The sequence below is a fragment of the Mustela putorius genome, unplaced genomic scaffold (assembly GCF_011764305.1).
Source record: "Mustela putorius furo isolate JIRA1106 unplaced genomic scaffold, ASM1176430v1.1 tig00003869_pilon_pilon_pilon, whole genome shotgun sequence".
Lineage (NCBI taxonomy): Eukaryota > Metazoa > Chordata > Mammalia > Carnivora > Mustelidae > Mustela > Mustela putorius.
The window spans coordinates 8,902,717-8,917,446 of record NW_025422021.1 but is presented as its reverse complement, the minus strand read 5'-3'; the positions used below and the strand labels follow the sequence as shown (position 1 = coordinate 8,917,446).

General features: G+C 42.8%; 1 protein-coding gene across 7 annotated transcripts in view; it reads left to right on the top strand.

Moving 5' to 3' along the window:
• The window catches only part of RAPGEF4 (Rap guanine nucleotide exchange factor 4), a 291,090-nt gene extending 278,264 nt beyond the window's left edge, over nucleotides 1-12,826 (top strand). For all 7 annotated transcript variants that reach the window (XM_013052073.2, XM_004744082.3, XM_004744081.3 and 4 more), the window contains 2 exons: nucleotides 8,529-8,583; nucleotides 11,555-12,826. In XM_013052073.2, coding sequence (XP_012907527.1) covers nucleotides 8,529-8,583; nucleotides 11,555-11,682 — 183 coding nt within the window. In that variant the 3' untranslated portion in view covers nucleotides 11,683-12,826. The remainder of the gene's footprint in view (nucleotides 1-8,528; nucleotides 8,584-11,554) is intronic.
• Nucleotides 12,827-14,730: the final 1,904 nt, after the last annotated feature.

The following is a 14,730-nucleotide window of genomic DNA, read 5'->3' as shown; positions in this document are numbered from 1 at the left end:
GTTCCAGGCTTCTCCTCTCTTGCCATTTCTCCATCCACACTGTCCAAGATGGCAGACCACCACCACGCCATGTCAGGTGGAAAAAAGGGGAGACAGAGAAGGTGAAGACACGCCTTTTCCCTGTAAGGACATGACCCGGAGTGGCACTCACTTTTGACTGGCTGGAAACTTACTTAGTCACATGAAAGGAAAGTTGGAATATGCGGCCCTGATTTGGGGTATCCATGTACCCACTAAAAATTAGGGGGTTCCGCTACTGTGAAAGAGAAGGGTAAAAGGATATACCGAAAGAGAACTGTTAGTGTTCCACTCTAGCAGCTATAAACTTTATTTCATTTGGTAAGTCACACCATGAGAAAGTTTAATTTTACAGTTGCCTTTTGTAAGTTTGATGTTACTGGAAAATGACATGGAATTTCAAAACGATTTAATTATGTTTTTTTAAACCTGGCTTTGACCAACCTGGCACTTTTCAGCTTTCCAACCTTCTCTCCCCGTAAACAAACCCACCCTCTGCCCCCAGAATGCCACCACTGCCAATTATAACTCCCACTAGTGGCCGCTGTTGTCCCCATGTGTCTTGGGGAAGGAGACATCTGTCTTTTCAGGTTGGTGTCCATGCCATTTCCCAATCATTCATTGCAAGGCCAAGGTGGTGAGCAGAGCTGGCAGCCTTTATGGGGCTGGGAGGTGGTCTCCCTGGAGGGAGACCCTGCCAGGGGCAGAAGTCACCAGGGTAGCCAGGAACACAGATGCCTGTTCTTGGTGGCAGCATTGCACAGACACAGCGAACTACTGTGCCGGCCCTAAGGATTTTTATTTTGAACCTTTTTACCCTTGAGGTATGAAATGAGGATTAGAGAATTTGTTGCATATTGGTTTTCAGGATTTATGAGTACGAACAAAAGAGAATTCACACTCTGATCCTTATGCAAAGAAAAAAAAAGCAGACATTCTTTCATTTGGGGGAAACATAAAGGAGTATTCAAAAAAATGTTTGAATAAAGCCCTTTGTAGCTTTCTATGGCATACATGAATATTTATAACATTTAGGAGGTAGACTAGCAATGGATTAGAGGATAATATGCTGGCTGGCTGCCACTATCCCAGGCTGCATAAAGCATGCTGATAGCCACGCTTGCTACTGTATTAGGAGGTTGGTTCTATTTCAGACATACCCATATTTAGGTGTATTTATTTATGAACATTATTTTAAGATAGTCATTTTATTTGGAATGAGAAGCATGGGGCAAAGCTTCTACACTCCTGGAAACATTAGCAGAAGCTAATTCACTGAAGAAAGAGAAATGCTTTGAATCCTTTTATTTCTGTGTCACTAATTATGGCATTACATAATTAGCAACGATATGTTTTCTATCACCAATAATATTATTATAAGATCTGTGGAGAAAGCACTACGCTTATATCAAGCTATGGAAAAAAGAATCTCCAAGTAACAACTGAAATGTTCAAATACATCCAATTCTCCGAACTTTTCACACAATAGAAATCTATAAGAGGACTTGAAAGTTTATTTCTTTATCTAGACCTCACAAACTGGGCTAAATGCGATTTTCCAAAAGATAGGTTTCATAGCAAAGCAATCTGTGTTGACTGTTCGGGCAAAGGATTTCACCAGGAAATATAAAGAAATCCAATAAATAATCCTTGGCCTTTTGGAGATTATATATAGTTAAGAAGGTAAAAGCATAAAGACATGAAATATTAAAAGAAAAAAAAAGATCTAAGAACTAGTTCACAATAGTAATAAAAGAGATATCCAAAAGCAAAATGCCAGGAGAGGTAACTTCATACAGCTTTATCAGGAGGAAAACAAAACCATGTTAAATACAATAACATAATACAATCAAATCCAGACTTGTTACTCTGAGCACCATACAGCCTCACCTCACTCTTCATCTCCTCTGTACTCAGTCCAAGTTGGCAAGACCAACCTTCTTTCTTTTTTTTTTTCCTGCCTCAGGGCCTTTGCACTAGCTGTTACCTTTGCCTGAAACTGTCTCCCTGCTAGTCTTCACCTGTCTGACTCTTTCTCATCACTCAGGTCTCTGCTCATGTGTCCCCTCCTCCGAGTGGTCTTTCCTGACTATCCTTCAAACATTCTTCTCTCTCCCACACTCAGCATTCTCAGACAGATAACCTTGCCCTGGCAGCTGGTTTCATAATCTGAGACAACCTTCACTTGCCTCTTCATTGTCTGTCTTCCCCACTAGAATGTAAGTGTCCTGGACCAGGTATTTATCTGTTTTGTTCACTGGTATTTCTCCAGCTCCTAAAAAGGTGTCTGGCACGTCGTAAACATGCAAGAAGCACTTGTTGAATAAAAGAATAACCCTATCCTATTTCAGTGTTGGACCTAGTGAGATAGGACAATACACTGAAGCATTTGTTTCCTTCTGAAACATTTTTAAAGGATTTTATATAGGGTCACCTGGGTGGTGCAGCTGTTTAAGCATCTGCCTTCACCTCAGGTCATGATCCCAAGGTCCTGGGATTGAGTCCTGCATCAGGCTCCCTGCTCAGTGGGGAGCTGTTTCTCCTTCCCCCTATTTTTACACTCTTGCTCACTCTCTCTCTCTCCCTTTCAAATAAATACATTAAATTCTTAAAAAAAGAAAAAATAAAGGACTTTGTAGAACGAAGATTTTATCCAGAAATGTTTTCTATTTTATTAGAAAATTTGATTAAGCAAAATGGTCCAGGCATTTTGCATTATTGACAGTTTCTGCAAGATGACTCCCTTAGCCTTCTGTTCCAGCGTGGACATTCTTCTTCTCCCCTGCTCTCTGTGGCGCTGTGTCCACCCTTCACCATCCTTTCCTGAATGCAGAGATGCATGTGCAATACTCTGCATGTGCCTGGACAGGCCCCTAAGCCACGAGGTCCTGTGGCTGGGAAATGTACAATGTATCACAAGCATCATGTACATTTCATGTGTGTGTCTGTATGTCGCATACCTCTTGGATAGAAAGATCGGTAGCCAGGGAATGGGGCTCAGGGCTCTTCCTCTGTACACCACCGAGGCTGGCTGAGCTCCTGGGCCTTTTTGTCTTCTACTTCTGGTCCTTACTGTGCCCTTAATTTCTCTCGTGGACATGATCTTTGTATGTGAGAACTATATACATTTCTAGATCTTGTGGAAAAAAAACTCCTGTCCAAAATATATGAGGATCTGAGTAAAATAACCAGGTGATGTAGGTGTGGTTTTACACATGCTCGGCAAGGAATAACTGACGGAGATTCTTTATTTGATAACACACAGATGGGGGCAGAGTCAAATCAGTAGGGACAGAAATAAGAAAAGAAGAGGCAGTGTGGGAAACAGGAAGAACACGGTTGGCAAAGATCTAAGGGGAAGAGAAGGAAAGACAAAATCTGCTCAGGGTAGGCATTTAGAAGAGGCCTGAAGTCCAGGAGCGGCTTCTCAAAGGCCTCAGAGCAGAGAGGCAGCCTGGCCTCAGAAGAGGGAGGCTGTTCTGGAAGCTGTCTCTGTGTGGGAGGGAGGTCAAGAAAGTGTAACAGGGCAAGATGGCATTGCCTGCAGGGCCTGCTGGTCTGAACTTGGAAAGAGACATGAAAGTCTGCTCCTCTTCAGGGACAGGAGAGCTAAGGGTCTGGACAGAGGTGGCCAGAGAAGCTGGAGACAGCTGTAAAGGCCTGCCGGGCTCTCGGCTTATCTGGACAGGCGTGAAAGTGTAAGTTGGCCAGCTCACTCCTGCGGGCTGGAAGCCTCCTGAGAGGTAAAAAGGGAGGCCCAGTCCCAAGGGCCCAGCCTGAGATGAAGCCCCTCTGACCCTTCATCGGGTTCAAGGGGAATAATTTACGGAGCTGGAGGGAAATTTGTGCTTGGGACCATAGCCTCAAGGCCTCTTGTCTATGCCAGGCTGGATGGCAGACAGCCCCTTCCTTGGACAGTCTCTTTGCCTGTAAGCCTGACCCCCAAGAAGGACATTTCCTTGCGACTTGCTCTGTTTTCAGCTAACAAAATAAACTCACAAGGGTAGGTACAGAGCCCTTCACTTGCCACCTGCTTTTCCTTCCTGAGCTTCCCTCTGTGAGTTCACGTCCAGAGGGAGAGGTGTCAGCCTTCGTTTGGGCTCGTCTCCCAGCCTCGTGGGTGAAGAACTGCGTGAACATATTAATTTGTGCAAATAAACCCCAAAGACCTAGACTGAGACTGGGTCTCCGGAAAAATGGTGGCTGTGTGCAATTTAAAACCTTTTCCACGGTTCTGACTGCGGACTGCTTTCTTGGTGAGAGGGCCCAAGCTGGCCATTGGCAGAGCAGAATCTAAGGTGGTGATTCCCAGCAGGGGGTGGGGGGAGCCCATGGAAGTCCTGTCCGGTGTGGAGAGTGGGGTTCACACTACCCCCCCCCCCCACACTGGCTCAGAGCGCCTTCTAAAAGCAGCGAATTCTCCTTGCTTGGCCCGCGGCTTTCAAACTGCTGTTCTCATAAGCCTGTTGCTAAAGGGCGTGTGTCATAAACCTCAGGTTTGCTGAGATGGGGAAAAAAGATGAGAAGCTTTGCCTTGGAGTAATCGAGTATTTTCTCACCGGCCCGGCCCCACTGCAAAGCTGACTGGCCTGCTCCAGGCAGGCCAACCGGCTCAGGCACGATCGTGAAACCTCGGGTGTAATCTTTGGCTTCATCCCTGCCGCAGCCGTTGGATAACAAAGCCTGTGTCTCTTTAAACTTCATTTCTGCCAACCTTAACTGAGAACATGGGCAAATACGTGGCTGTCCGCCGTCAAAAACAACATGTAAGGCTTAAGTCCCTGAAGGACTGAAAGACTCTTAACTAGATAAATGCAGAATCCTCCACTGTGGTCCAAGAAAGCAAGTGCACGGCAACAGAGAGGGAAGCTGGGTCCAAACAGCAGCTCATGAAACAGGCTCGAGGTTTAATTCGCTAGTACTTCGACAATGCCAGCAATGTGACTTTTTTTACATTGTGGACTCAGATATATAGCCTCATCCAGACCAGGGAAGGAAGATAATCATTCTTCTGTTATCTGCTTTGCTTAATCTAGGGCACGATGCTAGAGGCTGCCCTAAAGAGACCCACAACTGTCAAATTGTTAAACTGAAAATTGTTAAAGAAATTGGGAATGTTTAGACCAAACCAGAATAGACCTGGGGGCAGAGGGGTGAGGAGATGTCCACAATGGCTGTCTTTAAGTGTTTGAAGAACTGTCCTAATAAGGAAGAACTAAATGGGGCACCTGGTGGCTCAGGTGGTTAAGCTTCTGCCTTGAACTCAGGTCATGATCCCAGGGTCCTGGCAGTCCCACATAAGGCTCGCAGCTCAGTGGGGAGTCTGTTTCTTTAAAAAACAAAACAAAACGAAAAGAACAGGAGGAACTAAATGTGCTTGTTGTGGCTCCAGGGCTCACAACTGGGATCAGTGGGTGAAAAGCAAAGGGAGACCAGCTTTGACTCAGAATGATAAAGAAATTTCTAATAGTCAAGAGATGTATAAAAATGAAGGTGGCTGTCCTGGCAGGAATGAGTCCCTCTCAGTGGATGGGTCCAAACAGCCGGAAGCTGATGTTGCTAGGCAGGCTCTGAAAGGGATTGTGTACCTTGCAGACACCTGAAGAAGGGACCTCTGAAGCCTCTTTCATGGGAGGTGGTGGGGGGTGCTTGTAGGTGCAGTGGTTAGCAGCTTACCGCAGGGGTCCATGGGTGCAAAAGTGGGTGGAGTTAGTGTCCAGCTAACCCTTCTCCAGCCTTGCAAAAGCCTTCTGCAGGTGTGCGTCCCTTGGGATGCCAGCGGGGTTCACGCATGCTTGTTGCACCATTGCCAGGGTTTACGGGGGGCAGCGTGACCATGCAGACCTCACAAAAGAAAACCACGGGCCTCATTGCAAAAGCCAGATTTGGATTTCAAACTTAAACTGAAGTTACCTTTGAGGACAATTAAAAAGGAAACGTCAAAATTAAAACCATTGTTAAAATTAATCAAAGATTTAGAAAGGTAGAATGAACTCCAGAGCTGGAAATTACTGATTTAAACAATTGTTCTCACATTTTAAACCGCATAATGAGCTAAAAAAGATGAAGCCTCAGAGTATAGCTGTAAAGAGTAGTCTAAAACCAAAGTCAGAATGAAATGTTTTAGCTTTCAAAACTAAAAAGCAGAACAATTACTCCCTGCAAAATGGTATAGGAAGAGGTTTCTGACCCCTGCTAATTGTTTTATTATTCTTCAGAGGGGCACACTGGCAGCCTTTCCCGGGGTTTTCGGTAATTACACTCCATTCAATATCTGAAGAATTACAATAATTCTACGCAGAATATACTTGTGCCCTTCGGATGCAAAGCCGAGAGAAGTGAAAAAACAACTTAAAGTAAATTAGCAGGGAAATTATCATGATTCCTGTTTATTTCAGGGCTCCATATATCAGAGGCTAATTATACATTGTATGTTACATTTTCTTAGAGGTATTTGTATTTCTCGTGCTGATCAACGGACACGCTGGTTTCTAGGGCCCTTTATGAAAACGAAGTTCCAACTTTTCCAACTGCCTCTTTGTGTGTGAGAAATGATCCAGTGCAGACATGTGGCATCCAATGTTCCCAGAGTCCTCAGAGCAGTTGGATTCAGCAGAACACTTAGAATGCTAAGTGTTCACATGTACGTCCTTCAGAAGCTTCCACTCTTCTGTGAATTTCTTTTCCTGCCAAGCAAGCTGGGGTTTTTGCTTGTTTGTTTGTTTTTACCCGTAGAGAAGCTTTCTCGAAGTCATTTTCTATACTTTGGCAAGCCAAGGGCCCATGAGAGACAAAAGCAAAGACTGGAATTACATAGCCACTCAGAGATAAGAAAATCTCTTTTCCTGGCTGGAGCCTTATCAATTTTCTGCTGGTGTTAGAATTAATCCACCATCTCTGCTGGACCCCCTTTAGAGTCTGAACAGCAAAGGGGTCCTGAGACAATACACAGAGCCTGGGGGGCCCAGCTGCCGTTAAAATATCCCGAGCGAGAAATGTACATCCTAGCTGAGAAATGGTGCGTGGGTCTCACCGATGTTTTTCCTCATGTAACTGCCTTTCCTATTTTTTCCTCCTTTTTCCTTTTGTCTTAAACTAAGTTGAGTGTAGTGTAAAAAAATTCGCTTATAAGTCTTTATGGCAACCAAAACATCAAGAAACTAAGAGGATCACTTAATGACAAAATTTAAAAAGGTTACATAAATTATGATCTGCTCGTAAGATCGAATACCAACTCATTTTTTTAATGTTTTAAAACGCACGTGGCATGGAAAACAGTCACAATGCCAAAATTTCTATCAAAACAGAAAGATGTATGTACACTACGACTTAAGTTTTCTGAAAAAGATGCTTTTACATATTTATTTTAAAACATTAGAAAGAGGGGTGCCTGGGTGGCTCAGTGGGTTAAAGCCTCTGCCTTCGGCTCAGGTCATGATCTCAGGGTCCTGGGGTGGAGCCCTGAATTGGGATCTCTGCTTGACAGGGAGCCTGCTTCCTCCTCTCTGTCTGCCTGCCTCTCTGCCTACTTGTGAACTCTGTCTGTCAAATAAATAAATAAAATCTTTTTTAAAATAAATAAATAAAGCATTAGAAAGAAATGTACCAAAATGTAAATGAGGTGATATCCTAAGTGATTTTTACTTTGCTCTTAATGTTTTCTGCATTTTCTCATTTTCTAAAATGTGCATGAGGAAGTATGACAGTCAGAAAGGGGGGAGAAAAAAAAAAGGAAGGAGGGAGGAAATCAAATAATGAAGATTAACATTAAAGCACACACACTTCCGGGGTGCCTGGGTGGCTCAGTGGGTTAAGCCCCTGCCTTCAGCTCAGGTCATGATCCCAGAGTCCTGAGACCGAGCCCCACATCAGGCTCTCTGCTCAGTAGGGAGCCTGCTTCCCCCAACCCTGCCTGCCTCTGCCTACTTGTGATCTCTGTCTTTCAAATAAATAAATAAAATCTTAAAAAAAAAAAAGCACACACTTCCTGCTGGCAGATTAGAAGGGTCGGTGATGCACAGTGTTTACCAAAATGTGTAGGTAGGATAGTCTGATTGTATTCAGTCAGTAGAATCTAATACCTCATTACAGAGTCCTGTTTACTGGGAGGAGGAAAAGCTAGCCCTTTTCCCCATCTCGGATAGTTACAAATTCTCTGACAAAAGTTCACCATGACCTTGGGAAGGGATGGTGAAAACTAGGCCTGAGGGGTAAGTCTCAGAGACAACAGGCTGATGTTTATGTCAGAGGCACAAGCGAACAGCTGGATGAGAATTATGTCGTGAGGATTCTTCCTGTGGGAAGCACCTTGCTTATGTGACTGTAGGTCCCTCTTTCAAGTCATTAAACCGGTTCTACGTCAGCCAGTGACCTCCAGATAGCCAGTGTCTCAGAACAGGCTTTTTTTCATGGTCCCAGGTATTCCCTCGATAGATAATGGCTTGTTTTCTTTTATGGATTATACGCTAACCTTCCCTGCATTTCACTTCTTTTTTCTTTATTCTTTCTAGCGCATGATTGCAAATACTGCCAGAACAGTGAGATACTGCAGGAGCCAAGCCTTCAGTAAGTTAAATGCTGCTGTGTGCCATAATCTTGATCTGGGTGATCGAGTCCTTTTTAATGAGGCTATGGAGATATTCTAGAAGTCTGGACGATATCTGATCTTGTCAGGGACACTTTGGACCATGAATGCCCATGAGATAGGGGCCTTGCGTTGAAGGACTTTCTAGTTGTAAAACCTGAAACTAACCCTAGGAATATTGTTTTATGAATGAACTTCAAGAGAATAAATGTGCTTTTTCTGGTGTGGCTAGAGACAGCTAAGACACCATTGCCAACAAATCCCGCCTCAAACCAACTGTGTTTATGACTCACTGCTTGATGTTGAGAAATTCACATCAATTTCTGATGACTCAGCTCTGTCGTTTATAAACCGGGAAAGATATTATTTATTGTCTCTTGGGATGTTGCAAGAACGCATTTATATGTATAACTTGTTTGCAAAAGGCCCCATAGCAGGAATTCATTATTATATTTCTAGTATTCCCAGGTGAATTTAAGATGTTCCTCCTAAATCTGAACATATGGCACCGTAACTGGTACCATACAGTGCTTTAATATAAAACTATTACTACTAATAAACAGCGATCTTGAACTGGTGGGGATTAAGTTGCATCACAGCACCAGATCATCCTGCCAGACCAGCGCTACCGTCTCCTGGGCTGGGACTTGGGGTGGGGTGGAGCTTCGGGTCCCTCCAGCTGGGCTGGGAGTCAGAAGGTCGCCCCTATAAAGTTCTTTGCTAAATTCATTGTATGAGTCACTTGAAGTCATTTGGCTTATTAAGCCAACGTGATAATTTGAGATGGACGTGCTGTGGGGCTTACCTCCCCCCCCCACCGCCAATCAAGTAAACCTTGTTCTAAGAGACTAGAAGTTTCTCAGCTTACGAATCTGAGCTATCTTTACCCTTCCTAGCCCAGGACTGGCCCAAAGTGAGGGTTGGCTAACACAGGATGCCAGACCTGCTAAATGTTCATTTGTTAATGTATAAAGGAGGAAAAACCTAGGAAGAATAATCTTAACTCAGGGAACAAGTAGACCTTTAAAATTCTTATTCAAGTGGTCATGCTTCCTCTTCCTTCCAAAGTGAGAATAGTCTTGTACATCAGCAACTATCGCTGTGTGGATTCTAGAATTAGAGTGTCTCACATCTCTTCACCTAGTAATTTACGGTCTGTGTAAAGACATGGTCTTCAAGCCGTTATACAAGTGAATATGAGAAAATCTAGGTGATGTCAGTTTACAACGAGACCCATGAATCCAGGGCCCTTCAGGAGGTCCAGGAAGGTCCTGAAATTAAACACAAAGTTTTTGTGCCTGCGAGGGTTTGTAGCCTTGAGGAGATTCTTAGTGGTTTCTTAGAGCAGAAGAACTGCTATAGACTATGTTTTGTTCCATAAGCCTCTTGGGAAGTACAGCCTACATTCTCCTCCATCTCCTAGAGAAGTCCGGGGGGGGGGGGGGTTGGGGAATTACATAGCTCTCTGTAAGATGCCCATTGCGTTGGTTGAAGTTATCAGGAACTGCTGGTAATCAGCAGCTGCTCAGCGCTGAAGTCAACAGTCTATAGATAAAGCTATAGGAATAGATGCGTAAACATTGTGGGAATATGTACAATGTAATTACAGTATATTGTACATGGAGAGTACACTGCCAGGGAAAAGCGAGGAATTAAACACTGTGGTATTATTTATATGTGATAATTATACTGATGAGTTTTTTCTTAGAGTGAGTAGGGGCCTTTGTAACTTTGCTCTGCTTTTCTGTGTTCAGACCTGCACCCCTATCCTCCACCCCTGATGCAGATGGCATTCCAACTGTCTCTGCGAGTGATGCGTGGATCTAAGCAGAGCAGATGGACTGCAGAAGGCAGTGGGTTAGGAGGGGAAGAACGGAAGAACCCTGGCGGGGAGGCTAGACTCCAGCTCGGTCCCTCCCAGTGTCCTTCTAGATGACAGCCCCATGTTGCTGATGCATCTGTGGGGCGAGGTGGCCCGGGGCCCGGAGCACAGGTGCTGGGTCTAACCCGAGCATCTTCCCCCCTCTTGTCTGGAAATAATGTCACCGTTGTGAAATGAAGAGATTTCCCAGGAAAAGAAATCCAGATCGCTCATTTCTCTAGAAAAGTAGGAAGATGGGGCAACTCCGGGGGGTGCCCTCCTGGGGGAGCTGAGGAGTCCTTTCCAAAGGGAGCCGTGGTTCCAGTTCCCCACCGTCAGATTTGGCTTTCCTCCTTCACGTAGATTCTCTGCAGAAGGCTCTGGGCCCCTGATGCTTCTTTCAGCCTGGTTTTAGAGAAAGCTGTTAACTTCCGAACTACCCGGCTCACATGCAGGAGAGGGGGAGTGGATGAGAATAGAACAGTAACTGGGATTTCAGAACAGGTCGAATCAGGGAATCGAAGGTCTAGCGGACCTTGTGATTTCAGCCCGTGTGCGCAGCCTCAAAATGCACACGTGGGTGCAGGAGTGCTGCATGCCAGACTCAAGTAACGAGGAGAGTGGGACTTGCTAATCTCACTGGCTTGTTTCAGTTCCACCAGGGAGTTCAGCGCTTTTGCTAGGGGCTTATGAACACCATGTCTTTTTGCCATCAGCCCTCATCCTGTATCAAAGGGGGCAGAGAGCTGAGTGTGAGACACAGGTGGGACGGAAAGAGGAAGCAATTTTAATGTATAACCGATGTAGAGCCATCAAGTGACACTCTCACTTTTATTTGGTGCCATTTTTATTTTTTTTATTTTTTTTTTTACAACATGCAGTACAAAGGAAAATGATCAAATAGGTGATTCCAGGGAAGGAAAGGGTGAGAGAGAGGAGATGGACATCTATTTCAGTGAATATGGTATGTTGAAAGATTGCAATGGAACCTTGGAATCCACGATAACTGTAATAAGTAATTGGAGGAAACAGAGCTGTGTCTTACATGCATATATTACGCAATGCCAATTTGCTCTTTTCTCCTTCAACAGACCCCGATGCAGCACAAGCTAGTAAGAACCATCAGGATGTCCGGAGTTATGTACGGCAATTAAATGTGATTGACAACCAGAGAACTTTATCACAGATGTCACACAGATTAGAGCCTCGTCGACCATAGACATTTAAAGTGCCCAGAACAATGGTTTGCCTCCAGTCCACAGTTTTTCAAAAATGCCATTTACGCTACTACTGACTGTCTTGTCACTAGAAAATTCTACAAAACAAGCAGACACGCAGCCTGAGACATCTCAGGGCTACGGCTTACCAGCGTCCTGACAAGAGAAGAAATTCTTTGACTTGCATAAAACGTTCGCACTCTAGCTTAGGACCCTCCAATTTGTGGTCACCCTATTTTATTTCCAGTTGTGCCATCCTCTTTGCTGAAACATAAATTAAGTCCCACACGAAGAGCTTGGTGGGAATACCATTGTCAAGAGTCCCTGATGGTTCTCCTCAGAGAATTGGCAGGGGAGATACGCTACAAATAGGGTTTACGTGACTACGTCTGTGGTGGTCTAGTTTCACAGTTTTTAATCTCAACACCTTGATTTGGAGCATGAGGTTGGAAGGTGTTGAAGAATCATGTAAATCTAAATCATAAGCTGTATTCTAGCATCTTCATAGTCTTACCTCTGAAGGAGTTAAACCCCACCACACTACTATAAAACATTATGGCTATTTATGTAATTTAGGGAGGACTGGTCTGTAATTTCTGAATGATATCTAGAATAATATTTATGTTTACAATGTAACTTTTTTAAACTTACAAGTCAGGATTACATACATAGGAATTCCACTAAGAAACTCCAAGGTTCTAAAAATTGCCAGCGTTAAAATAAAAAAAAGAAAGAACATTTCAAAAGAGCACAATATGCACAAAACATTTTTCAAAATTAAAATATTTTCCTGGGCATTAAAAACCTTTACTATTGGCTAATTATTATTACTGATTTAAAAAAAAACACATATTTTCTGGACTTAAATGTTATTACAAATATCTTAATTTTCAGCAATTGTTTTGCACTTTCAAATAGATTGTAAATAGTTCACTCAATCAATGGTATAGAGTTATTTATTTGCTATATAATAGATATTGTGCCAAATGATTACTTTTTATTTATTTTATTTAGTATGTAATTTTGGAGTACATTTTTTCCTCTTTTCACAATTAGGCTACATTTAATGTGTAGGAATTGTATGTATGTATATCTTCTGTAAATAACAGCTAGTATCTTCATTAAATATAATTGTTGACAAGAAAAGGTCGTGTTATTCTTGATTCTTGTAATATGGAAAGGGTAACCTTTTGGTATGGGGGGGGTCCCAGCTTTTTTTAATTGAAATAAAATTCAGATACTATAAAAATCACCCTTTTAAAGAGCAAAATGCAGTGGCTTTTAGTATATTCACAAGGTTGTTCAACCATTATCACTAATTCTAGAACATTCTCCACATTCCTGAGAAAAAAACCCATATCCATTAGCAAACGCACCTCACTCTCCTCTTCCCCCAGTCTTGGGAAACCACTGTCTGCTTCCTGTCTCTGTAGATTTACCTATTGTGGACATTTTGTATAAATGGAATTATATAATATGTGGCCTTATATGTCGGATTTCTTTCACTTGGCATAGCATTTTCAGGGTTAATCCAGCATGTATCAGTACTTCATTTCATTTTATGGCTGAATAATATTTGATGATGTGGATATACCACTTGTCAGTTGATAGATACTTGTGTTGTTCCACTTTTTGGTTATTAGCAACTACGGAAAGGCACGATTTTAGAACTGCCTGGTATGGGGCCTCATACCATTTCTCAGTGATTTAAGCACTTAGTAAATATTTGATGAAGAGATTTCTAAAATTCCTTAAAGTCCAAATATGTCTCTATTTTTTCTTGTTAGCATTTTCCAGAGTGTGTTCCAGGCTATACTAGTCTCACAAGCTCACAAACTATTCCTCCAAAAACACACAACTGCAAAGCAAAAAACAAAACCAGGATGGTATCTTCAAATAAATTTGTGAGCCCCTGCACAATACACGGCCCATTCTTAGAAATGATTCTCAATATTCATTAACATATTAAAGGCTCTGAGAAGTCCCACTGCAATCCCTCCTAACACACAGTGGAGGCTCATTTTGAGAAATGCTAAAGCAGGCAAATGACTTTCTGTGTTCATTCATCTCATAGTTCAAGGTCCCCAGGGGTATTGTTTTATGCAGTTAATCTCCTACCTAGTGGAGCATAATGCCTGGAATTTACTAGAGAATTTTTTTTTTTAAGTCACTGAATAAATTTTTTTTGAAGCCATCATTTTTCAGCATTTCACTGATAGGCCTCAGTATTGGCTGCAAATTTTCACCATTATATAGTTTTCCTTTCCTAGATAATTTTGAAAGCTGAGAAACGAAGCTGATAGCCTATCCCTTGGGCATTCTTGCTCTTGTTTACTCTTCTTTACTTCCTTCCTTACTCTTACTTTGTTCCTTAAAAGTTGGTATCCTAGGTGCGCCTGGGTGGTCCAGTCGGTTAAGCATTGGCCTTTGGCTCAGGTCATGATCCCAGGGTCCTGGGATGGAGTCCTACATCGGGCTCTCTACTCAGCAGAGAGTCTGCTTCTCCCTCTCTCTCTGTTGCTCCCCCTGCTTGTGCTCTCTCTCTCTCTGTCAAATAAATAAAATCCTAAAAAAGAAAAAAAAAAAAAAAAAGCTGGTATCCTATGTCTAACAGCCTCTTTCCCCCAATTTCATGGTGACTGACATCTCTTGACCTTTTAATTTAGTTTCAACATTATTCAAAATTAATACATATCCCCTTAGGCTTCCAAATGAGAATAAGGTAGCTATGGCAAAGTAAAAGAACTCACACTCTAAATATGAAGAGTAGTAGCCAGGCAACCTTTCCTGAAGCAGGAGGTGCAGTTAATATTTTAAAACTTGCAAATGAGCCAAAAGAAAATGAGAAGCCTACAGGGTCACAAGAAGGATAATGAGGTTTGCTGGAAGACATGAAAAAAGAAGAAAGGATGTTTTTACCAAAAATGCCTGCAGAAAATTATACATGTGAGCATTTAACATATCTACTTAGCAAGGTCACTAGCACGATGTACAAGAGCTAAGCCTTTCCAGCAATTTTGGAATACGATGCAGGTTAAATAGATTGCTCC